At 49.2% G+C, this 26876-nt stretch overlaps 1 protein-coding gene across 3 annotated transcripts in view; it reads left to right on the forward strand.

The window, feature by feature from the left end:
• Nucleotides 1–26876, forward strand: part of RIPOR2 (RHO family interacting cell polarization regulator 2) — an 81139-nt gene that overhangs the window by 12252 nt on the left and 42011 nt on the right. For all 3 annotated transcript variants that reach the window (XM_075540736.1, XM_075540737.1, XM_075540738.1), the window contains exons 6-9: nt 3131–3280; nt 12308–12371; nt 21215–21258; nt 22221–22346. In XM_075540736.1, coding sequence (XP_075396851.1) covers nt 3131–3280; nt 12308–12371; nt 21215–21258; nt 22221–22346 — 384 coding nt within the window. The remainder of the gene's footprint in view (nt 1–3130; nt 3281–12307; nt 12372–21214; nt 21259–22220; nt 22347–26876) is intronic.

A 26876-nucleotide genomic window follows, 5' to 3' on the forward strand; every position in this document is an offset into this window, starting at 1 on the left:
TGTGCTAATCCCCGGAGAGGAGCCCTGGTGGTGCAGTGGTTACATGTTGGACTGCCAACTGCAAAGTCAGCATTTCAAAACCGCCAACTGCTTCTCAGGAGAAACATGAGGCTTTCTACTCCTGTGAAGATTTACAGTCTGGGAAATCCACAAGGGCAGTTCTACTCTGTCCGATAGGGTCATTATGAGTCAGAATTGACTCATGGGGTTTGGTTTTTAGAATGCCCAGAGAGGTTCGGCTTTGGCTTTGCTATCTGCCTAAACATTCCTATCATTTGGTTACAGTTGGTTTAGTGTGTTTACATTTGAAGATAATAAAAGGCCACAGAGATAAACAGCATCCAGAATAACTTTAGAACAGTCTGTATCTATGCCGGTGCAATGGCTATTTCAGGGTAGTTCTTGAATAGGCACAAGGGAGTTGCCTTGCTCTCTTTAGGAGGTTTAATAGCATGCCAGGAGCACCACCCCATTTGTGACTAATAAATATATATCTGGAGAGAGATGGCTCAGTGTCCCTAGTTCCCCTAGAAGAGAAAGGTACCCCCCATTGATTGGAAACACTGCCTTAGAAAATACCAAACCCCTGGTATTTCCCATGACTTTATCTGGATGCCAACACCGTACACCGAGTAAGAAAACCAAAGAAGAACTGACCACGCGTGTGAATCGTGGTGTTGGCACAGAATACTGAAATTAGCAAGAAGAACCCACAAATCTGCCTTGGAGGATGTCGACCCAGAATAGGGAGACTTCTTCTTTTTTTTAACTACTTTTATTGGGGGCTCTCACATCTCTTATCACAATCCATGCATTCCTCCAGTGTGTAAAGCACATTTGTACACATGCTGCCATCGTCATTTTCAAAGCCTTCTCTTCCCGCTTGAGCCCTAGGTAGGAGGACTTCTTCGTCTCACCTACTTTGGACATGTTCTCTGGAGAGACAAGTCTCAGGAAAAGGACAGCCCACTTGGCAAAGTAGAGGATCAATGGGACAAAAAAAGCCCCTCAATGAGCTGGCGTCGCCCAGCGACTACAGCCATGGGATCAAACGTAGCAATGAACCTTAAGGATGGCCCAGGAACAAGATGTGTCTTTGCCAAGGGGTCACCACGAGTCAGAACTGACTCAAGAGCGCCTAACAAGAACCTTAGCAGCAGGCAGTGTGATGGTCAGACTCACATCACTTTCAGAGGGTGTATTAGTGTCTCGAAGCATGAGTCTCATTTTCTTTCATTCCTTTGTGCCAGGGGTGTCAAACTGGTGGTCCGCAGGCCACATGCGGCACCCAGGGTAATTCTTTGTGGCCCACAATGCTCTGAAATAAAATGAAAATAGGAAAAAATTGCTATGAAGAAAATAGCGCTTAGGGGAGCTCGAGGCAATACTGTACACACAATTCCCTCATTACATTTTATTTCAGAGCATTGTGGGCCACAAAAAAATTCCCCCCTGGGGCCTCATGTGGCCCACAGGCTGCCAGTCTGATACCCCTGCTTTATGTTTTCGATCCTGGTGTGATGTAGCTACCAAAGGAAACCTGAATAGGTATGCATAGGCACAAGGGGCTATACTTAGAGCCAAGTGCATGCCGGGACTTCCCAAAAGCTCATCCAGTAACTGAGTTAAAAGATAATGGAGAACTGTGTGGTGATATGAGTTCTGTATTGGCTCCCAATAGAATGGTTTTGAAAAGCAAGACAACGGACTTTTGCTATAGGTCTTTCCAAGCCCCCTCATAGGGTGGACAGATGATGTTTCCGAAGACAAATTTAGATGTGCCGCAAACACATCGTGTTTATGATAACCCGGGGGCAGAAGCATGTAAAACAGGAAACATCAACCTAAACAGTTCGGTTCTGAAGTGTTCCGTTGGATAAGCTTTGAGGTTTTCCCCTCTTTGTTTTTGAGCCAAGATGTTAACAACAACAACAACAAATGCCTTCAATAAATAACATCAGGCTCTCTTTTCCCAGCTGCCTCGGGATGTGTGAATACCACCTTGTGATAAAGCCCCTAGTACAATGCTTTCACCTTGGTCTGAAGCTATATTCTCTTTCAGGCCTTGCTCTTCATGGCCCGACCATTGTCCCATAGAGTCCGCCAATATCCTTCTGCTTTTGAATAGTTTGAAAAGAAGGGTCAAAGGGGGAAGCCCCTGTCGAACTAGAAAGTGGCTCAGGTCTGAGCGATTGATGACCAATGGCCTGGTTTCTCACACTTTAGGAGTCTAGATTCTGAATTCAGGGTGCCACCTCACAGGAAGACTTTTTGGTGGCTCTGAAGGAAGACATTTGTGTCCTTTTGAGTTTAGCTTCTGGGTGATCTTCATGAGACCTGACCTCTCTCTCTCTGCTTACTCGCCAGCTCGTTTAGTCTTTGTATATAGGCAGTCCCTGATTTAGGACATACAGAACTTATGATGGAACCACACTTAGAACTGTCGGTTTGCTAGTTCTGTGTATCTTATCATTAGTAATATGTACTACATATTGTGTTGCCTTAGCTAATTTAATCTTATTCTTAGATATTTACATGCAGCTGTTCAAAGATTGCATTTGCAAAGTTATTGATAACGAAGGGCAATAATAATAAAAAATAAAGGTATTCAACTTAGAAAAAAATGGGCGATACTGGCAGAGTAGAGGGTGAGTGGGTTGGAAAGGGGGTACCGATTACAAGGATCCACATGTGACCTCCTCCCTGGGGGACAGACAACAGAAAAGGGGGTGAAGGGAGACTCCGGATAGGGCAAGATATGACAAAATAATAATCTATAAATTATCAAGGGCTCATGAGGGAGGGGGAAGTGGGGAGGGAGGGGAAAAAAAGAGGACCTGATGCAAAGGGCTTAAGTGGAGAGCAAATGCTTTGAAAATGATTAGGGTAAAGAATATGCAGGTGTGCTTTAAACAATTGATGTATGTATATGTATGGATTGTGATAAGAGTTGTATGAGCCCCTAATAAAAAAAATTTTTTTAAGGGAAAAAATGGGGATAACACTTTTGCCAGTCTCCCCTTTGGGACCAGAGACATCACGTGCCTTAAGCACTTAACAATAGCCTATGTAACTGCTCTCAAGTGAGCAAGTGTTGATCCCCCCGTGTTTCCTGTTTGCGTTCTGGCAGGTAGATGAGCTCTATGAAGCTTATTGTATCCAAAGACGCCTCCAGGACGGTGCCAGCAAAATGAAGCAAGCCTTTGCCGCGTCCCCTGCCAGCAAAGCTGCCCGGGAGAGTCTCTGCGAGATCAACCGGAGCTACAAAGAGTACACAGAGGTATGTGCTTACCTGTTCAGGTGCTGTTCAGAATTGCCGGTGCCTGCCAAGAACAAGGTGGACGGCGCCAGTCCTTCCATTCCTTAGAGAGAGACCTTTTCCTGTTTGCCTCCCGTGCGTATTTGGAGGGGGTTGGTGGCGTTTGTTTAATGACTCTCAGGTGACAGGCTCGGTTGTATCCTGCGGAGGGTGTTCGCTGGGCTTGAGATCCTGTGCCTTGGGGGATCCCTGAGCATCGGGGTACACCCCTCTGATTGCACCATGCTTGTTCACATGGTGTACCTGACGACAAGCGTTGTTTCCCACCCATCTTAGCAGTCGTTGTACTGTGGTACTGCTTGTGTGTCCTTGTGAGGAGGGACTCATTGCCACCGATATTTCACCCATCAGCGGGGTCACCCCCGGTGGACAGGTTTCAGCAGAACGCTTCCAAACAAGGAATGGACTAGAAAGAAGGAATTGCCTATTGACTTCTCAGGGATCTAGCCACTGGAAAACCATCCCGAAGAGCAGCAGGACTTTGTCGGATGTTGGCCTGAAGATGGGCCCCTGAGTTGGGAGGCCCTTGCAGGGGGAGGGGCAGAGGAAAAGATAGACCTGGGATGAGATGAATTGACACGGCATCCGCAACAACAGGCTCCAATACAACCACACTTGTGAGAAGGGCCCGGAGCTTCCACCTATTGAACACAGGGTTAGCGTGAGTCCGTGGAACTGAAAACAACAACAGCACAAGATTTCAGACGCTTGACATGCATTCAGCGATCAAATCGTACACCTGTTCATGCCCCAGACTGTCTTGCACATGCTGCACAAATGAATGACAGGTGATTGTTGAGAACTTCCGGGAGTGAGGAAGTCACAGCGCTCTTACTTTGGCAATATAGACGCCCCGCTCTGGGGTTCCATAGCACTGTTGTTAGCTGCGTGAGGTCAGCCCAAACTCACAGTGGCCCATGTGGTACACAACAGAACTGTTTGGATGTAATCTTTATAGACTCGGATCTTCACGCCTTTCTTCCACAGAGCCACTGGATGGATTTGAACCCGCCACTTTTAGGTTAGCAGCTGTTGCAACCTGCGTGCCCCACCCAGGCCTCCAGTCTCATCTCGATTTATCTCTGGGAGTTGAATGAACCCTGAGTTTAAATTAACCGCTCAGGGTGTCGGCATGGGTGTCAGCCATGGGTCCTAGGACATTGTCCTGTAAAGGCTTTCGCGGTGAACAGAATTGTGCCTTCCCGGGACCTGCCTCTGGGGCCCCGGCCACTGACATGGAGATAGACACTCCTCCTGGGCCACCTAAAACCATTGTCTCTGATGAAATGCCTGAATTATTAAAGCAGTGCTCTCACTGCCCAGGAGCCTTGGTAGGGAGATCACATTTCCTGAATGAAGTCATCGCCCATGAGGGGCTGCAGCACAGTCGCTGGAGCTGAGCATCAGCCTCCACCTGGGAGTGGAGGGCTTCTCGGATTACCCGTGGATGGGGGGGGGGGGTCCCTTCTTCCATAGAGTGTCGCATCATGGTCATCCCTTGTCTTAGCTGTCTTGTGCCGTGATTACAGAAATACAGCTGGGTGTCCTTAGCAAATGGGAATGTGTTCTCTTTGAGGTCCAAAGGGTGGAAATACAAATCCAGGGTACTAGCTCTAGAGGAGGGAGAGAGAGAGAGAGAGAGAGAGAGAGTGTGTGTGTGTGTGTGTGTTTTCCCCTGGGGGAAGGTCAATGTTTTTTTGGTTTCTATCCCTTGGCTCCTTGTTCATCTTCAAGTGTTATGGTCTCTTCCTCCCCACATCTTTGAGCTCTTTCTGCCTGCATCTTAATCTACTCCTTTGATATTTCCAGAGGCCACTTAAAACGTACCCTACACTAGTCCTGTCTCATCACTGTAATAAAGGCAACCCACTCAGTCCCAAGTGAGATTATATTCACCGCTGTGCTCACCGAATGAACACTCACTGCTGTGGAGTTGATGCCTACAGACCCCACGGGACACGGTGGAGCTGCCCCTGTGGGTCCTGAGACTGTAACTCTCTAAGGGAGTTGAAAGCCTATTTTTCTCCCTCTGAGCAGCTGGTGGTTTCAAACTGTCTACCTTGTGTCTAACAGCCCAATGCATAACCACCATCAGGGCACCTTATTATAATCACAGTTAAGACAAACCAAAAATCAAACCCACTGCCATCAAATCAATGCTAACTCCTCACTTAAAGAAACTCCCTACCATCGAGTCAAATCTACTCATCGTGATCCTGTGGGATAGAGTAGAGCTACCCCTCTGGGTCTCTGAGGCTATAACTATTTAAAGAGCAGAGACCCTCCTCATTTTCCCAGAGTGCCTGGTAGTTTCGAACTGCTGACCTTGTGGTTAGCAGTCCTACACATAAACACTATACTACCACCCTATATAAGGTTTCTGAGACTGCAAATCCTTATGGAAGCAGACAGCCTCATTGTTCTCCCAACAACCAACCAGTAGGCTTGAACCAACAACCTTGCTGTTGTTAGAAGCCCAATGCCTAACCCAAAGTGTCCTTAACTCAGGGCTTGGAGGTTGGGGTTTAGAACACATGTTTTGGGGGAAGGCAGGGGACACAGACGGTTCGATCGTATGATTTTTTTCTCATGACCTGAAGCAGGAGGTCTTAACCTAAGCCCCTGCCCCACCCCCACCCCCATCCACCCCACCTGCTTCCAGAACAATGCTTTTGTAAATGCATAAAATACATGGGAATTCAAAGGAAACAGCTCATTCTGAGAAGTGGGTATTTCCATCGTGTTGTCAAGGGAGTTTTCCAAATACTTTTTAAAAAATCAAATTTGAGATCTAGAGCTTAGCTGCTCCTTTATAACCATCAGGTTGTAAGGCTCAGCAGTGGGCCTACTGCCTCCTGGACTTTCAAAGGATTAGAAAGTACAATCCGTTTTTCAAGGTTTCCCCAACAAAGGCTGTGACTGAGAACACAGGGCTCCTATCGGCAGCCGAGTCGTGGGTCCTGCTCAGACTGAGGGGGCTCATTTCCTTTCTTGTTCCAGTGTTGATTTTATTGGTGGTCACCTTGGGATTACTCCCTAACTTCCCGGGCTACAAATTCACTTTCTGTTTTGTTTCTTTTTATTTTAAGAGTTTGATTGGCATTTACATCGCATATCATACAATTTAATCGTTCAGTCATATTAAGAAGAGTTGTGCAATCACCACCACAGTCCATTTCAGAAGGTTTTCTTCTCATGTTGCTTGTTTTTAACTCCCCCAGATCCCCCCAGCCTCCCCTCCGTGCCCCTGGGAAATTATCAATCCAGTTGCTATCTCTGTAGGTTTACCTACCCTGGATTTCGTCTCCATAAAATCATACAGAGCAAAAACAAGCAAGTAAAAGCCAACACAAATGACAAAGCAAAGCAGAGAAAACCCCAAGTGAAAGAAAGCAGAAAATATTAAAATCTGAAACCACTTTAAATGGGTCAAAGGGAGATCAAATGACAAGACATTTCATTTTAACCTAACTACGTCCTCCATCATCAACTTCGCAATGCTGTCAGTCTGACAAGCAGAGGAAATTCACCAGAGGTTTACTCCATGTGGGCACACCTTGCCAATGGATTTAGGGCTCCCGCTATCACCATATACTCTTCTGAAAACCGGGATTTCACAAGTTAACTTCCGATACCGTTCCCACCTTTGGATTTGAATTGTGTTATTTTCAATCCTTGGATCACACAGGCTGGTGTGCTTCTTCCATGTGGGCTTAGTTGACCTCTCACAGCTTGATTTCTGTAACAGTCCCACAAGATGTTAAACTCAGAATTTGATGAAAATAAAGATGTGATTTCTTTTCCCTTCCCCCTCTAACATTTTTATAAGAAGCCCAGGCAGTGTAGAGGTTACGCATTGAGTGCCAAGATCAGTGGTTCAAACTCACCAGTCACCACGCTACGGGAGAATGAGGCTCTTCCCACGTAAAGACCTACAGTCTTGGAAACCCAAAGGGGCAGTTTCTATTCTTTGCTATTGGGAATTGACTCAACGCCAGTGAGCTTGTCCTTGGAGAAGCCCTAGCTCATGAGGCTCATTTCTGCCCGTTTCTCTGAAATCAGATCAGCTTCTGATTCTCCTGGCAATTGTGGGGCAACAGTTCAGCTTTCGGCAGCTAACCAAAAGGTCGGAGGTTTGAGTGCAGCAAGGGGCCTCCTAAGAAGGTCTGGCTAGCTTCCTCCGGGTACTTCGCAGGAGCACCCCCCCCCCCCCCTTGGACCAGTGCCAGGCCACACAGAATCCTAACGACTCACGTGATCAAACACGCAGAGTGCAGACTGGACAGCGGAAAGGTTGCTGTAGAGAGGAAAGAAGTTCGAGAATTCTGCAGCTTCCTACCTCAGGGGCCTCCAGGCAAATTCAACTTTCTCTTGGTACCACCTCAGTGAAAGCCAGGATTGTATCACAAAGGAGCCCTGGGGCCAGCCAGATAGCCCTGGAGACAATCTTCATCGGGCCGCCCATGTGACACAGCAGGAAAGTCTAGCCATGGGTGGCCCCACTACCGTTAAATTGACTGCCCTCTCACCCCATGCTTTTCCATGTCACCAGGCAGGATCCTGGTGTAACCTCGATATCGCTGGCAACCGCACTGTGCTCTTGCACTGGGCTTGCTCAGGGTCCTGGAGAAAGGGCACTGGCTTACAATATGGAGGGTTTGTTTCCAGCGCTCTCAAGAAGCACAGGCCTCATGCCGGAGGGCATTTGGACAGCCAGGCTGTTGAAAGTCTGGCAAGCTAAGGAGCCAAGAGGGACTTTTTGTCCTCACTGTAAGGCGACCAGGGGTGGGTGGCTCCCCTATGTGTGGAGGCTTTGAGGCAGAAAGGTTGGGCTGGGTGAGCAGAGGATGGCCTGTGGCTGAGCCGCTGCACCTCCCTCCTGTGCTGGCTCAGCACACCCTCATAGCCCTCCAGGGAGCACTGTCCTGGAGCCGTCTGCCCTCTACCACTGGCGAGCCACCCAGGTCAGGGCTTCCTGGGAGAGTTCAGGGAACCGGCCACACACAGGCCCCACCAGGGCAGAGGCTTCAGGCCAAGCTCCGCCCACTTTGGGATGTCATTAAACTCACATTCCTGTCTCCCAAACACCCTCTCCCCTTCTCCCAATACCCTGCAGCAATTTTGACCTAAAGGAACAGGGAACCCCTTGGTTGGGTGCTGCCAGCATGTCTGCCCCGACGTGCGGCCGGAAGTAGCACCCCATGGACAGGAGGAAGCTGAGCTTCCCAGGGACCCTCCTTGAGGGAAAGGCCGCTCCACCGCCACCGCGGACATGTCGTCACCCTATTCTTGCACAAGTGAGTCAGACAGCAATTGTTCCTAATGTTGCGAATCTGCCCTGTCGGAGAATGAGGCAGCCCCCAAGGGGGCAGTGGGTGTATGCTTAATGTCACTGAATGGTAACCTGGAAACATGATCGAAATGATATCCAGGTGGCCAACAAACATATGAAGACATGCTCACGATCACTCGCCACTGGAGAAATGTAAATTAAAAGGACCATGAGATATGATCTCCTCCTGACATCAATAAAACCCCAAACCAAACCCACTGCCATTGAGTTGATGCGGACTCGTAGGACAGGGCAGAACTGCCCTTGTGCGTTTGCGAGACTGGAACTATTTATAGAAAGAGAAAGTCCCATCTTTCTCCCAAGGAGCTGCTGCTGGTTTTGAACTGCTGGCCTTGTGGATCTCAGCCTAGTCCGTAAGCACTAGGTCACCAGGGCATCGATAGCAAAGTTAAAACAAACCCAGAATGCAGTACGTGCCGGTGAAGGTGTAGAGAGACTAGGACCCTCCTACACTGCTGTTGGACAACCAGCGTGGAATCGGGGTGACACTTCCTTCAAAAGTTGGAACCAGAAGTACCATATGGTCCCCAAATCACAATTGCAAAAAGATGGAAACCACGCAAAGGCCATTCATGGAATGATGGATACATAGACGATGCTATCTCATGATTGTCGGGTACCATCGAGTTGGTTTCACTCCATCTCGACCTTGTGCACAACAGAAGCAAACACGGCCCCGTTCTGTGCCATCCTCACAATTCCCATGCTTGAGCCCATGGTTGCAGCCACTGTGTCCATCCCTCTCTGCCTCTTTCTCGCTGCCCCTCTACCAAGCATGATGTCCTTCTCCAGGGACTGGTCTCTCCTGAGAACATGGCCAAAGGATGTGAGAAGTCTGTCCATCTTTGCCTCTAAGGAGCACTCTGGCCATACCTTCTTCCATACAGATTTGCTTGTCCTTTTGGCAGTCCCTGGTACTTTTAATATTCTTCTCCGGCATGACAATTCAAATGCATCGGTCCTTTCCCTGTCTTCCTTATTTAATGTCTAACTTTCACATAAGTCTGAGGCAAGGGACAATGCCATGGTGTGGGTCAGGCCCACCTTAGTCCTCAAAGTAACATCCTTGCTTTTCAAGACTCTGAAGAAGTCTTGTGTAGCAGATTAACCCAAGGTAATACGTCATTTTATCTCTTTTTTGAAAATCATTTTATTGGAGCTCATACACATTTTCTCTCTTATCTGCTTCTTATCTTCTCTCTTATCTTCTGTGAGCATTGATTGTGAATCCAAGCAAGACAAAATCCTTGACAACATCAATCCTTTTTCTCTGTATCATGATGTTCCCTATCGATCCTGGCGGCTCTGAGGATTTGGGTCTTCTTTCCATTAAGTTGTCATCCATACGGAAGGCTGTGATCCTGAATCTTCATCAGCAAGTGCTTTAGGTCCTCTTCACTTTCAGCAAGCAACGTTGTGTCATCTGCATATCGAAGATTGCTAATAAGCCTCCCTCCAGTGGTGATGCTGCATTCTTCTTCATTCATCCAGCTTCTCTGATTACATGCTCAGCATCTAGATTGAATAACTCTGGAGGGGGGACACAACCCTGGCACCACCTCCCCTGGTTGTAACCCTGTAGGATTCCCTTGTTCTGGTCGCACAACCTCCTCTTGGGCCATGGACAAGTTCCTCATGAGCACAGTGAGGTGTTCTAGAATTCTCGTCCGTCTCAAGGTTATCCATAGTTTGGTAGGATCCACACAGTCCAACGCCTTGGCATAGGCAATAAAACACAGCAAACTGTTATGAGAACGTCTAAGGAAACATGCTATGGAAACCTTATGCAGAGCATGCCATGCACCCACAATGAACTACTACACGACATTAAAGACTGGATGAATCTGGGAAACATGGACCTTGGGGGCGTCATGCTGAGTGAAATGAGTCCATCACAAAAAGACAAATGCTTTCCTTTTTTTTTGAGATCACTAATGTTTTTTAAGTAAAGATAAGGTTTTCACATTAAAAGAAAACATTCATTGATGACTACCAGTGTGGGGGTGGGGTGAAGGTAAACTACTGGCTGGAGGGTAGACACGTGTTCCCTTGGGCATAGGGGTAGGCAAACAATGATAGAGGCGGGGGAGGACACTGGGATGTTTTAGAGAGTTGAAGGCGACAGGGGTACACACTGTTGCACACACAATCCTGCAATGATGGTCATCTAGGAGCAGGTGCTTGGATAGACAAACAGACTAACCAGGTAAGAGAGAGAGAGAGGAAGTATACTCCTGAAATATTTGTACAAAGGTATTTACCTTGGTATGCATGAATGGGATAGAACCCCGAGAAGAGAATCATGAAAGTGTCTTAGACCTAACCAAACAACTTCAGTGAAGCAATCATGGAACTGCAGGCTCAGGAGACACCAATGCACAAAGACCATGTTCTCCAACTACCTTGGTGAGTACTGACTGGGATCTTAATTGTGCATGACCAGCCATCTAGATGCATCGCTCGGTCTTTCCCTGTCTGGAGGGAAGAAAATTGAAGATATGAAAATAACTAGTCCAAGGGACTAATGGACCATGTGAACATCAGTGTGCAGGACCCTCCGTCCCGAAGAACTATATGGTGCCTGGCTACCACTACTGCCTGCTCTAAAAGGGATCCCTTTAGAAGGTCTTGGATGGAACGGGAGAAAGATGAAGAGCAAAACTCAACATCATTCCAAGGGACCAGGTTTAGGAATCGGGGGGACCCTAAAACTATGGCCCTTAGTCACCCTTCAGTTCCGGAACTAAACTCATCCCCAGGGGTCTCAATTTTCAGCCTAAGAGTACATAGGTCTATAGGGAGAACAATAGCCCCAGTGAGGTATACACATTTGAGGATAACTGATCATTGAAGAAAAGGGTAGTGTTTACCCAAGAACAGAGTTCAGAAGGGTTAGGCTAGATGGAGGAATGGAAAGAGGCAGCCAGGGAGGAAGCGGGGTAACTGATGGTCCATAGTGGGCAATGTTGCAACCAATGAGATAAAACCAAAGCATATGGCACAGATAGTTTGCAAGCAGCTACTAACCTAAAGGTTGGCAGTTCAAACCCACCCAGTGAAGCCCCAGACAGCAAGGCCTGGCCATCTGCTTTTGTCCCGATGACAGCCCCGAAAACCCCGGGGAGCTGCTGGCTCCGTCACACATGAGCCGCCATGAGTTGGAATCAACTTGAAGGCAACTTATTTCATGTAGCTGGCTGCTGGCCTTCTGAATCAGGATGCAGTCAGGGTTACCATGTTGTATTTGGTCATCATGTGTTTTCATCTTTTTCATTTAGATTTTTTTTCCCCCCATGATCCAGCCCCTTTTGGTTAGAAGCTGCGGCAGTGGAGAGATTAAGTGCCGGGTGGTGGTTGTGTCCAAGCATGCTTTTACAAAATAGTTCATATTCTGGATTTATCAGTGCATGATAAGATTTCAGTAGTTCTGAGCCCAAACGCCCTGTGTCCTAGGAGAGAGAGTTACTCAGCGTTCTGTCCAGAGTGCGTTGAAGGCAGTGCGCGTCTCTCCCTGTAGATGCCCCCCTGCCCCACTCCCCTGCGGTCTGTACAGCATCAGTTCCCAGTCTTGAGGAGGCCGTGAGCTGTGTGGGAAGGCAGGCGCTCTCTAACACAGTCTCCTGGTCTCTTTGCAGAACATGTGCAGCATGGAAGCGGAGCTGGAGAACTTGCTGGGGGAGTTCTCCATCAAGATGAAAGGTATCTATTTTCCCTGTTCACAGCCCCGCCCCAGAGCTCCTGGATGGGATGTTTGTGAACGCACTATTTTTATGTTCCTTGTGAGATCACTGAGCCACCCACTCTCAACCCTCCTGCTTACAATCGCGCTCAGAAGCTCCAGAACCTTCTCATCCCGAGATACGCTGAAACAGAGACGTTCATTAGGACAAATGTTCACCCATGCACAAGAGGGAGGAGAGAATTAAATTGAGCCCCTATAATCCCACCCCATAGACTTAATCACTGGCAAGATGTCCCTCACTTGCTTCTCTCTTTCCATGTATCTGGTTTTCATTCCATAAAAGGGTTTGAAATAATGTCTGAATAGGTCAGGCTCCCACTGTGTACTTCAGTGTACCTCCCATAGGGTAGGGACCTTTTCTTACCTCATCCTATTGACAGAACAGAACCAAATTCACTACCATTGGGTCGGTGTCGACTCAGCGGCCCGATAGGACAGGGTAGAACTGGCTCTGTGAGTTTCCACGACTGTAAGTCTTTACGGGAGTAGAAAGCCCCGAGTTTCTCCTGAGGAGCAGCTGGTGGTTTCGAACTGCTGACCTTGAGGTTAGCAACCCTGCCAGTAATCGTAATGCTACCTGGGCTCCTTCCATCCCATTTCCAAGGCCGCTCTTCGTCTCACCTCTAGCAACATGAATGGGCCTGCGTGCTTGGTTGAGAGGGCTTACATGTACTTTATTTGATAGTTCTTAAGGTTAGCAATTTTATCTGCTGTTGTTTCTATTTCCTCCTTCACCCAAGGGAGCACGTGGCTACCTTCTGACCAGTCATTTGCCCACCACCCTCTTCGACCTCTGGTAACCATCCAAGAAGGGTTCTTTTAGAGTGAGAAGTAGTTCTTGATAATAAGCCTTTGCTATTTATCAAGTCAAGAGGCTTTGCTGAGGTTTTGTTCAAAGCCAGACCCACTGGCCATGCTGGGTTGCTAAACCCATTTCCTGTTTTTGTTGCTGTGAGCCTTTGCTGCTGATAGCCCTCCAGGCAACAGCGTGAAACACTGCGACATCTCCAGGGTCGGCTGTGTGGTGGGACACAGGGCTTAGTGACATTCGGCTGGTTTTTAAAATCTTATCACCAAGCCTTTCTTTGTAGGCTGCCCCAGTCTGGAAGCTCCGCTGAAACCTGGTCAGCGTCATAGCGCATGCAGGTCTTCCATGGACAGACATGTCTCTCAGGCCTCCTTTGATCCTGCAGCAAATCCCCACCCCCTTCTCACCACGGACACAAACCATTGCTGTACCTACCACCCCACCGTCTGGCCTCTCTGGTGTCTTCTTTGTGATGTCACCTCAGTGGTCCCTTTATCGCTCGTGTCTTCCCTAAATACCTTCCTGGTTGTCCCACGAGGATGGTGCCTTTTCCTCGATTTCCCCCAGTGCCTTTCAGGGAGTCATTCCAGAAAGTTCCATTGCTTGAGGCCAGAGTACCTTGAGAATTTGGTGGTACGGTCGGGCAAGTGTTAGACCACTAACTGAAAGGTCTGCAGTTCAAACCCACCTGCTGTTTCACAGGAGCAAGAAGAGGCTAGAGGAGGCTGTCTACTTGCAGCCGCCCTGGGTAGTCAGTGCTTAGCAGGAAATACCGTTCTCCTCTTCCCCTGCCACGCAGACAGCAGGGCGGTCCAGCGCACCCACATCTAGCACGGCGCTGGCCAGGAGCCCCGTGTTCCCTCCGTCTCTGATACGCACTGCTATCCAGTGCTCCAGTGTCTGGTGCTGCGATAATCTCCCCAATGTATGGATGGGACAGGGAGGCCCGGGATGGCTAATGGGCTTTTCCCACACCGCAGAGTAAGCCCGAGACAGCCCCGGCTGCGATGCCTTCCCACCACCAACCGCACAATATGCTGGACGGCTCATAGAGCCGAGCGGACCCTCTAAGCCACTGCCCGAAGAAGGGTCTCGATGTTTATGTAGGTGTATGTTTCTGTCTAAGTATAAGGAGCCTGGTGGCATACTGGTTATGCATTGGGCTGCGATCCTCATGGTCGGCAGTTTGAAACCACTTTCGCCATGGGAGCAAGACTGGGCTGTCTTCTCCTGCCAAGTTAAAGTCTTGGAGACCCAAAAGGGGTTGCTATGAGTCAGCATTGACTTGATGGCACTGAGGTTCGGGCTTTTTTTTGGTATATGTATATCGATGTGTATATACATATATGTATAGCAGATATATTATACATGTATATAAGTATATGTGTGTAAAGGTTATAGATGTATAAGGTTATGTTGTTATATATATGTACAAGCATAAGAGATATATTGATATATGTATAAAGAAGAGATTGATATGTATAAAGGCAATATATAGATATATATCATTTCCAACCTAGCACACAGGCATCCTGGGAAGGGGTGAGAGCAAAAGAGTCCCCAGCCCACCAGACCTGCAGCTTCACACCTGGTGGCTAGTGGACATGATGGGCACCTGGCCCCAGGAACCATGGGCCTGGGTTACAGCGACAAGCCTCGGCAGACCCACACATTTCCCGCTGTCCCTGCCTTCCCTTCGCCTTCTCTGTGAGGTCATCCTCACCTGCCTGCTCTGCTTCCTGAGCTTCTGTCCGTCTGCTGGGTTGTCCCATGGGAATAACCTCTCAGACCTGAAGGTGACTTTCCATCTTCACTGATCAATTACTCTCCCTCCGTGTCCCTGATTCAACACGCAACTCAGCAGGCATGGGCGAAGCCTTCCAGTACCGGCCCCCCTGGAAATCTTGCTCTCCCTCCACCCAGGGAAAGGGAAGCCCCTTCCTGCTGTCAGTCAGTCCTCCACTTCTGCAATTAGCCACGTTCTTATCCGTTACTCATTCAAACAAAAACAACTGCCCCAACATGCATGTCGACAGAAACTGGGAATATTGCATAATGTTCTCAGCGGTGGTAACCCCAACTTCCCCTACCCCACCCTTCCACACTTCCCCTCTCCCCCACCCCTAGTGCAGAGAAAGGAAGGGGCGGGTCAGGGCACTAGCCCTCTCCTGCTAGCACCCAGGGGCCCCCTCAGCACCCCCACCCCCACCCTGGCTTTGAGCACTGGGATGTCTACTGCAGACCTGGACGCGGGAGCCAGGATGCTCTAATCTAGTGGTTCTCAACCTTCCTAATGCCTCAATACTATAATACAGCTCCTCGTGTTGTGGTGAGCCTCTCCCCACCAACCATAACATTATTTTTCATTGCTATTTCATAACTGTCATTTGGCTACTGTTATGAATCTGGTGACCCCTGTGAAAGGGTCGTTTGACCCCCCCAAAGGGGCCGAGACCCACAGGTTGAGAACCAAGACCTGCTCAGCCTACAGTGCTTCCTGATGCTGCAGGAGCTGGGGTGGGGGGCGAAACACCCCGCCCTGTAACCCTGGGATTAGAATGAGCGGGCACCGTTTCTCTAGGCTGAGGGAACAGCTTCGAAATGTGACCAGTCGCCCAGTAGGGCTTGTGGCGAGTTTGTCGGGGCCCATCTGTGAAGGGCCTTGAATGTCAACCTCAACAGAAAAGCCAGATGCATGAGTTCTTGACCAGCATGGAGGCCAAGAGAGCTGGTGTCTCAGGGAGAAGTAGGTCTCATCCCAGTGACCGTATTTCGCTCACCTGAAGCTGCAGACGGGTATGTCTGTCCGAAAGTCTATGCTGGCCGGAGGACGCGCTCCTCATGGGGTCAGAGAGGGATGCCCCCCCCGGACCCCCCTCCCCCTGAATGGCAAAGAGGTAGGAGTTCCGTCTGGTGGATGAATCCACAGGCCTCTGAGAAACTCTTCTCATCTGCTTGGCTGTTTCCCTGGGAGTAGGATGCATGGCTCCTGCAAAGAAAAGTCCTCATATTACTAGGAACGTGGACCAAGAGAGTTCTTCAGGCAGAATGGTACCCAGCCCAAGGAGGAACCAGCGGGTGGTTGGGTGGTGTAGCCTCTGGGCCTCCAAGTGAAGCCATGGAGGAGTGAGATTAACCAGCAGGAACTGGTTAATCACCCAGCAAGTCCCAGAAGAGGTACCCTCACCCCTATCCACTCTCCCCATGCCCATCCCACAGAGGTCAGCCTCCTGATGAGGCATTTTTGAGTGCCTTAATGAAAGTTTGTCAGACTGCAGCCTACCCACTGCTATGGAGTTGATTTCAATGCATGCCATCCCTACATAGGCAGACAGCCTCATCTTTCTCCGACACGGTGGCTGAAGGGCTTGAACTGCCGACTTTATGATGAGCAGCCCAGCCCATAAGACATGGGGTCCCTAGGGCTCCAACCACATACATCAGTCATCACCATACTGGGGAGAAAACATGGAAGCTCGTCCCGCCGTGAAAATCCTCACAGTCCCCAGCCTGGTGAGGCCAGGCCCAGGCTAAACCACCTGCTGGCCCCACAGTGAGCACCAGTTCATCAGCAGGACCAAGAGCAGGCTGTGAGCACAGCACTGAGACCTTTCCCGCCTCGCTCCTGTTGTTCTGGTCCTTTCTTGCTATAAGCAGGATATTCGTGATGCAGTTTTAAGAAATGTTGCTTTAATAACATGGGCCAAGGACCTCAGAAATATCACTCTCTCCCATTTGGTTAAGTTCTTTGGATCTGAATCTTCTGATCATTGTGAAAAAGGTAAGCATCCTAAAAGCATTTTCCCCTTTGTTCACCTTTAGCCGGCAACAATGCCAGGTCCACTATCTTTTCAGTAGAGCATCTGTTATAATCTCACAGGTAAACAGGCTGATACGTTCACCCTGAACTGATTCACAAAGGCTTTTAAAGAGCAGGTTGGCTTTTATGGGAATTGGCTTTGCCCAGCTTTGAGTTTGTAAGTTAGTCAGTTGTGCTTGCTTTCAGAAATCTTAAAAAATATATTTTTAAGATCGACTAAATGCTCCAGAAATTATTAGTGACTATCCTCGTAAGTGGCTTTTTATGTTCTGTTAGCAAAAAAAAAAAAAAAAGTCCCACATGTTGACTTCCTGGGAAGGAAGGAATGGCAAACTGGTGAATTGCTGCCATCTCGTGGCAGGTTAAGGTAACAGCAAGTGCCCTTCTAAGAGCCCTGCTGACAATGTGTAGTGTAGTGGGTTCTGTGTTTTGCTGCTAAGCACAAGATCAGCAGTTCGAAACCATTCGCTGTTCCGAGGAAGAAAGATGAGCTTTTCTACTCCTACAAAGCTTTCCCCACCTCAGAAACCCACAGAGGCAGTTCAACACACTCCTATCGGGGTGCTATGTAACAGAATTGACTTGATGGCTGCGAATGTTTTGAATTGGTGATGCTGTGAGCCAGAATTGACTCAATGACAGTGAGGTAGATTGATGCCTTTTGGTAGCTCTATAAACCCCCCCCCCCGCCGGCTGTGGAGTTAGTTACACACTGAACTTCTCACTACAATGTCAGCAGTGTGAACCTACTAGCAATGCCATGGGAAAAAGATGAGGATTTCTGTTCTGGTAAAGATTGACAGCCTCAGAAACCCTAGGGAGTTCTATTCCATGCCACCGGGTCTCAGTGAATTCGAATCGACTCAATGGTAGTTGGCTGTGTGGCAATCAGCCTACAACTGGACGGATCCTATGGGGCAGTTTGTAATTGAAGGGAATAATTATAGATGTCCTGATACTATGACCCGTGGGTCCCATGCAGCTCACCGAGGACATTTATCCGGGCCGGCTGGGTGTTTTTGCCACATTTTTTTTCGCTTCAAAATGATATGTGCAGTGTGCATAGGAATGTGTTCATAGTTTGTTTGTTTTTTAAACTATAGTCCGGCCCTTCAACGGGCCTGAGGGACAGTGAACTGGCCCCTTGTTTTAAAAGTTTGAGGACCCCTGAATTAAACAGACATCAGACAAGGTATGCAAGGACTCACCTTTTCCATGGAGCCAGGATCCAGAGAAAGGGAGCGCTGATATGTTCTTTTAAAGGCTTTTCTAGTCTCAGGAACCTGCAGATCTCGTTAATTACCCAGGTAACAAGGTGGGCAGTATCTCAATCCCAGAGGTCCCTGAGCTCTTTGGGGGGAAACCTAATACTAGCATTGGGGGCAGACAGAGGGGAGTTGGCTGCGCCTTGAGCAGAGAGCAGGAAAGAACCACATCTACTCCTATAGCTAAAGGCCTCAGGATGTACAGTAATCAGCCAGGGACTGGTAAGAGGTAACATTAAGGTAGCGCTGTTACTGGAGGGTATTGTGGGATGGTTTTCAGATAGGAGAATGTGACTGAGACTCCTCTCCAACTCACACATGTGAAGGCCCCCCTCCACCAGAATCCTCGCTTTCCGGGCTTCTTAATTATGAGCATAGAGAATTTGTCCGCACACACTCTCGTCTTGGTCCTCGGCTTCCCACAGGTCTGGTTTGGTGACTATGGGTTAGGTGTTGGGATATTAGCCACGAGATTGGCTGTTCACGTTCGCCAGGCACTCTGCAGGAGAAAGCTGAGGCTCTCTGTTCCAGGAAAGATTTCGAGTGGTAGAAGTCCTGTCTAGGGTCACTATGATTCAGAACCAAGTGGGCAGCAATGGCTTTGGTTCGGGTTTAGATCTTTGGGTCTTTGCTAAGGGTCCCTCGTGGTACCTTGGATTAAATGGGAGACTTCTAACCCAAAGGTCAGCTCATTGAGGCCGCCTGCTTCTGGAAAGAGTATACCCTTGGAACCCCTGTGCTGTCTTCGAGGATCACTCACTAGCAGCCAAAATCCACTCGGTGGTAGTGCACTGGGTTGGAGGTTTGCTAGGAGTCTCCTGGTGGCTCAAATGGTTAACTGCCTGGCAACTAAATGAGAGGTTGGTGGTTCCAGCCCACCCCCCGGACAAGGCACCTTGGAAGAAAGACTTGGTAACCCCCTCCCAAAGGGTCACAGCCGGTCCTACTCTGAGACACGAGGTGTGGCAGCCATGGACACTGGTGTCTTGTACCTTCTCTGCTCTCTTAACCAAGCTCCTGTCCCTTAGCCCTGTTGTGGCAAGATGATTCTTTCAACCTTCGCACAATTTATTAACAGGGCTCTTCGGTCAAGCACGTCATCTGACACCACCCTCATCATCTTCACGTGGGTAATACCACGTTTAATGTAAAACAAACCCCAAACCAAGCCAACTGCTATCGAGTCGATGCGGCTCATAGAGACCCTATAGGACAGGGTAGACCGGCCCCCTTGAGTTCCCAAGACTGGAACTCCTTATGGGGGTCACAAGCCCCTTTATGGGGGTAAAAAGCGGCTGGTGGTTTCAAACGGCTGAACTTGAAGCTAACAGCCCAACCCATAACCATGGCGCCAACCCAGAACCAGGACAAGTCCTAAGTGGTCACTTGAGGCGGCTGAGGAACCAAGGGACCTGTCCGCACTTCTATTTGGCCTAAGAAAGGATGTGGCAGTCTGTGTATGGAAAGGCTCACTGGGCAGCCTTCCTGTCTGATACTCCACAGTGTTTCCTGCCGGCCCGGTTCTGTGAACCGTCGGGTGTGAGCTGAGATGATTTTGTTTGTCTTCTCGACTCTCTCTTCCATTCTAAGTTCTGTTTTGAAACATTGAGAAGTCTACAGAGAAGGGCTGGGGGATCAGACACCATTGCTCCATCCAGCGCTAACCTTGGCCGACGACGTTATTATGGATACCCAGCCGACCTGTACTCGGTGTCTGTGCTGTCTGTCAGTGTGGCTTTTCAACTATCTTTGTTCTTTTTTATTATAAACAAACAGTCGGTGAAAGAAGCTGCTGTTCCAAAGCAATGCTAGTAAACCGAGTTGCACAGGCTGAAAAAACAAAACAAATACTTTGATCTTTGAAAAGAGTCATGGAAATATCTATTTGGGCCCAAGAAAAACTTTTAATCCCACCCTACCAGAGATGATTCTTTTTAATCGTTTGGTATGTTTTCCTAGACATTTTTCATGGATATGTTTTTATATAGCAAAGTCATACTCATAATTTTGTCTCTTTGATTTTCCTTTACTTCCTATTACATATAAAGGAGCCCTAGCATCATGCTGGACTAACTAGCAATACCGACTCACTCACTGCCATCACACGGTGGCCAAAGGACCACAAGGTCAGCAGTTCGAACCCACCAGCACTGGAGAACAGGCGTGGGAATCTGCTCCTATGAAGATTATCACCTAGGAAATCCAAGGGGGCAGTTTGTTTTCTTAAAATCATTTTATTAGGGGCTCATACAATGCTTATCACAATCCATACATACATCAGTTGTGTAAAGCACATTTGTACATTCATTGCCCGCATCATTCTCAAAACATTTGCTCTCCGCTTAGGCGCCTGGCATCAGCAGTTTTACTTTGTCCGCTATGGCCTCTCTGTAAGGTTTTCCAAGACTGTGCATCTTGCTGAAAGGGGACAGCCTGACCTTTCTGCAACAGAGCAGATGAAGGCTGACAGGGCTGCCCTGGCGCCTCACTGTGAGTGGGAACTGACCCAATAGCAGTGAGTTATAGAGTTCAACGCAACTCAGTAGCTCTACCAACCACACACAACACCACTGTTGCGAACACACACACATACACAATTAACAAATCCGCCAATTTCTGCATGTAGAATGCAGTGTTCTTCATGCCGGATGACCCTTATCTCTGTCCTTTTCCAAATCATCCTACCACCACTGACGTAAACTCATTGCCCTCTAAGCAGAAACTTCCTTGTTCTGTCTCCGTGCTCAGAAGCACGGATAATCGGTGGTTTGTATCTATTTGCTTATTTTAGCAGTGGGGTCATATCCTATCTGTCCTTTTGCTCCCTGGATTTCTAAGGCGTGCTTGTGTGGGGCTGTAAAAAAGGGCAGTGTGCCTGCATCTCATGTCCTCTCTGCTTGCTTCCAGGTCTGGCCGGCTTTGCTCGTCTCTGCCCCGGAGACCAGTATGAGGTAAGCGTGTGTGTCCTCTCAGTGCTCACCCTGAGGACGCGAAAGGGGGAGCCCGTAGTGATCATGTTGCCTCTTAAACTGCCTTTATTTCATTGTTTTCCTTTGGAAGGAAAAATTCAGGCCAATAAGAAATTTTTGGAAATCGGTACCAGGTGTCCTTTCACCTAGGTCACCGATGGTCAATAATATGCCACATTTGCTTTAATTAATTGTTGTTGCTATTGTTGTTAGCTGAGCCATTTTAGAGTCAAGTACAGACATTGCGATCTTTTATCTCTAAAGTCTTCTCCTAAACTTGGAAGAGGCGGGGGGAAGGGGGAATTCACCATATAGAATCTTTGTGCAGTTCTCAACACCAGCAAGTTTCACCCTGGCACTTGGCCTAGTAGTTAGATGAAAGTGTTAGCAGGAGAGACCAGCCCCTGGAGAAGGACACCATGCTTGCTAAAGTACGGGCAGTGACAAGAGGAAGTCCTTGATGACCAGATAACCTGTCGACACAGTAGCTGCAGCAAGGAGCTGAAGCAAAGCCACACTAGGCGGTGGTCCCTTCCCGTGTACAGAGGGTTGCTGAGCTGGAACCAACTAACAACAACTCACTGAGCGCCACTGAGTCAATTCTGACTCACAGCGACCCCCAGTGGGCTGCTCAGACTGTAAGTGTTTCCGGGAGTAGAAAGCCCAGTCTTTCTCCCTTGGAGCTGCTGCTGGTTTTGAACTGCTGACCATGTGGATAGCAGCCTAACGTGTAACCACTGTACCACCAAGGCTCCATCAGAACAACCAGAGTTTACCTAAGGTCATTTAGTAAACTGATGTCTCCTGTGTGGAGTGATGGAGGTTGGGGGCGGGGGGCAGAAGAGACACTCGCTGTATTTAATTGCTCTTTTGATCATGGTGCTGGGTTTGGGCCGATGGGGGAGGACAATAGAGCATGAATTCCCTTTGGTGTCTTCTCCCAGATTTTCATGAAGTATGGCCGACAGAGGTGGAAACTGAAAGGGAAAATCGAAGTCAATGGCAAACAGAGCTGGGATGGAGAAGAAATGGTTTTCCTGCCCCTGATAGTTGGGTTAATTTCCATCAAGGTAGAGTATTGTCATTGTCTTGTCTTCCCTGGTGCCATGCTGGAAGACCTAATGGTGTGACCCTTTACCCCTAACATCTGCCTGCTACCTCCACCTCTCGTCCCCCGGATGTCTCTCTGCACTCCAAGTGTCTCTCTGCCACTCCAAATGTCTCTCCGCACTCCAAATGTCTCTCTGCACTCCAAATGTCTCTCTGCCACTCCAAATGTCTCTCTGCCACTCCAAATGTCTCTCTGCACTCCAAGTGTCTCTCCGCACTCCAAGTGTCTCTCTGCACTCCAAGTGTCTCTCTGCCACTCCAAAATGTCTCTGTGCACTCCAAGTGTCTCTGTGCACTCCAAGTGTCTCTCCGCACTCCAAGTGTCTCTCCGAACTCCAAGTGTCTCTCCGCACTCCAAATGTCTCTCTGCCACTCCAAATGTCTCTCTGCACTCCAAGTGTCTCTCCGCACTCCTCGTGTCTCTGTGCACTCCAAATGTCTCTCCGCACTCCAAGTGTCTCTCCGCACTCCAAGTGTCTCTCCGCACTCCAAGTGTCTCTCCGCACTCCAAGTGTCTCTCCGCACTCCAAATGTCTCTCTGCCACTCCAAATGTCTCTCTGCACTCCAAGTGTCTCTCCGCACTCCTCGTGTCTCTGTGCACTCCAAATGTCTCTCCGCACTCCAAGTGTCTCTCCACACTCCAAGTGTCTCTCCGCACTCCAAGTGTCTCTCCGCACTCCAAGTGTCTCTCCGCACTCCAAGTGTCTCTCCGCACTCCAAGTGTCTCTCCGCACTCCAAGTGTCTCTCCGCACTCCAAATGTCTCTCTGCCACTCCAAATGTCTCTCTGCACTCCAAGTGTCTCTCCGCACTCCTCGTGTCTCTGTGCACTCCAAATGTCTCTGTGCACTCCAAATGTCTCTCCGCACTACAAGTGTCTCTCCGCACTCCAAGTGTCTCTGTCCACTCCAAATGTCTCTGTGCACTCCAAATGTCTCTGTGCACTCCAAATGTCTCTCTGCACTCCAAGTGCCTCTCCGCACTCCAAGTGTCTCTCTGTACTCCAAGTGTCTCTGTCCACTGCAAATGTCTCTGTCCACTCCAAATGTCTCTGTGCACTCCAAATGTCTTTCTGCACTCCAAATGTCTCTCTGCCACTCCAAATGTCTCTCCGCACTCCAAGTGTCTCTGTCCACTCCAAATGTCTCTGTGCACTCCAAATGTCTCTCTGCCACTCCAAATGTCTCTCTGCACTCCAAGTGTCTCTCCGCACTCCAAGTGTCTCCCCGCACTCCAAGTGTCTCTCCGCACTCCAAGTGTCTCTCCACACTCCAAATGTCTCTCTGCCACTCCAAATGTCTCTCTGCACTCCAAGTGTCTCTCCGCACTCCTCGTGTCTCTGTGCACTCCAAATGTCTCTGTGCACTCCAAATGTCTCTCCGCACTCCAAGTGTCTCTCCGCACTCCAAGTGTCTCTCCGCACTCCAAGTGTCTCTCTGCACTCCAAGTGTCTCTCTGTACTCCAAGTGTCTCTGTCCACTCCAAATGTCTCTGTGCACTCCAAATGTCTCTCCGCACTCCAAGTGTCTCTCCGCACTCCAAGTGTCTCTCCGCACTCCAAGTGTCTCTCCGCACTCCAAGTGTCTCTCCGCACTCCAAATGTCTCTCTGCCACTCCAAATGTCTCTCTGCACTCCAAGTGTCTCTCCGCACTCCTCGTGTCTCTGTGCACTCCAAATGTCTCTCCGCACTCCAAGTGTCTCTCCACACTCCAAGTGTCTCTCCGCACTCCAAGTGTCTCTCCGCACTCCAAGTGTCTCTCCGCACTCCAAGTGTCTCTCCGCACTCCAAGTGTCTCTCCGCACTCCAAGTGTCTCTCCGCACTCCAAATGTCTCTCTGCCACTCCAAATGTCTCTCTGCACTCCAAGTGTCTCTCCGCACTCCTCGTGTCTCTGTGCACTCCAAATGTCTCTGTGCACTCCAAATGTCTCTCCGCACTACAAGTGTCTCTCCGCACTCCAAGTGTCTCTGTCCACTCCAAATGTCTCTGTGCACTCCAAATGTCTCTGTGCACTCCAAATGTCTCTCTGCACTCCAAGTGCCTCTCCGCACTCCAAGTGTCTCTCTGTACTCCAAGTGTCTCTGTCCACTGCAAATGTCTCTGTCCACTCCAAATGTCTCTGTGCACTCCAAATGTCTTTCTGCACTCCAAATGTCTCTCTGCCACTCCAAATGTCTCTCCGCACTCCAAGTGTCTCTGTCCACTCCAAATGTCTCTGTGCACTCCAAATGTCTCTCTGCCACTCCAAATGTCTCTCTGCACTCCAAGTGTCTCTCCGCACTCCAAGTGTCTCCCCGCACTCCAAGTGTCTCTCCGCACTCCAAGTGTCTCTCCACACTCCAAATGTCTCTCTGCCACTCCAAATGTCTCTCTGCACTCCAAGTGTCTCTCCGCACTCCTCGTGTCTCTGTGCACTCCAAATGTCTCTGTGCACTCCAAATGTCTCTCCGCACTCCAAGTGTCTCTCCGCACTCCAAGTGTCTCTCCGCACTCCAAGTGTCTCTCTGCACTCCAAGTGTCTCTCTGTACTCCAAGTGTCTCTGTCCACTCCAAATGTCTCTGTGCACTCCAAATGTCTCTCCGCACTCCAAGTGTCTCTCCGCACTCCAAGTGTCTCTCCGCACTCCAAGTGTCTCTCCGCACTCCAAGTGTCTCTCCGCACTCCAAATGTCTCTCTGCCACTCCAAATGTCTCTCTGCACTCCAAGTGTCTCTCCGCACTCCTCGTGTCTCTGTGCACTCCAAATGTCTCTCCGCACTCCAAGTGTCTCTCCACACTCCAAGTGTCTCTCCGCACTCCAAGTGTCTCTCCGCACTCCAAGTGTCTCTCCGCACTCCAAGTGTCTCTCCGCACTCCAAGTGTCTCTCCGCACTCCAAGTGTCTCTCCGCACTCCAAATGTCTCTCTGCCACTCCAAATGTCTCTCTGCACTCCAAGTGTCTCTCCGCACTCCTCGTGTCTCTGTGCACTCCAAATGTCTCTGTGCACTCCAAATGTCTCTCCGCACTACAAGTGTCTCTCCGCACTCCAAGTGTCTCTGTCCACTCCAAATGTCTCTGTGCACTCCAAATGTCTCTGTGCACTCCAAATGTCTCTCTGCACTCCAAGTGCCTCTCCGCACTCCAAGTGTCTCTCTGTACTCCAAGTGTCTCTGTCCACTGCAAATGTCTCTGTCCACTCCAAATGTCTCTGTGCACTCCAAATGTCTTTCTGCACTCCAAATGTCTCTCTGCCACTCCAAATGTCTCTCCGCACTCCAAGTGTCTCTGTCCACTCCAAATGTCTCTGTGCACTCCAAATGTCTCTCTGCCACTCCAAATGTCTCTCTGCACTCCAAGTGTCTCTCCGCACTCCAAGTGTCTCCCCGCACTCCAAGTGTCTCTCCGCACTCCAAGTGTCTCTCCACACTCCAAATGTCTCTCTGCCACTCCAAATGTCTCTCTGCACTCCAAGTGTCTCTCCGCACTCCTCGTGTCTCTGTGCACTCCAAATGTCTCTGTGCACTCCAAATGTCTCTCCGCACTCCAAGTGTCTCTCCGCACTCCAAGTGTCTCTCCGCACTCCAAGTGTCTCTCTGCACTCCAAGTGTCTCTCTGTACTCCAAGTGTCTCTGTCCACTCCAAATGTCTCTGTGCACTCCAAATGTCTCTCCGCACTCCAAGTGCCTCTCCGCACTCCAAGTGTCTCTCTGTACTCCAAGTGTCTCTGTCCACTGCAAATGTCTCTGTCCACTCCAAATGTCTTTCTGCACTCCAAATGTCTCTCTGCCACTCCAAATGTCTTTCTGCACTCCAAATGTCTCTCTGCCACTCCAAATGTCTCTCCGCACTCCAAGTGTCTCTGTCCACTCCAAATGTCTCTGTGCACTCCAAATGTCTCTCTGCCACTCCAAATGTCTCTCTGCACTCCAAGTGTCTCTCCGCACTCCAAGTGTCTCTCCGCACTCCAAGTGTCTCTCCGCACTCCAAGTGTCTCTCCACACTCCAAATGTCTCTCTGCCACTCCAAATGTCTCTCTGCACTCCAAGTGTCTCTCCGCACTCCTCGTGTCTCTGTGCACTCCAAATGTCTCTGTGCACTCCAAATGTCTCTCCGCACTCCAAGTGTCTCTCCGCACTCCAAGTGTCTCTCCGCACTCCAAGTGTCTCTCTGCACTCCAAGTGTCTCTCTGTACTCCAAGTGTCTCTGTCCACTCCAAATGTCTCTGTGCACTCCAAATGTCTCTCCACACTCCAAGTGCCTCTCCGCACTCCAAGTGTCTCTCTGTACTCCAAGTGTCTCTGTCCACTACAAATGTCTCTGTCCACTCCAAATGTCTCTGTGCACTCCAAATGTCTTTCTGCACTCCAAATATCTCTCTGCCACTCCAAATGTCTCTCTGCACTCCAAATGTCTCTCTGCCACTCCAAGTGTCTCTGTGCACTCCAAATGTCTCTGTGCACTCCAAATGTCTCTGTGCACTCCAAGTGTCTCTCTGAACTCCAAGTGTCT

The sequence above is a fragment of the Tenrec ecaudatus genome, chromosome 1 (assembly GCF_050624435.1).
Source record: "Tenrec ecaudatus isolate mTenEca1 chromosome 1, mTenEca1.hap1, whole genome shotgun sequence".
Classification (NCBI taxonomy): domain Eukaryota; kingdom Metazoa; phylum Chordata; class Mammalia; order Afrosoricida; family Tenrecidae; genus Tenrec; species Tenrec ecaudatus.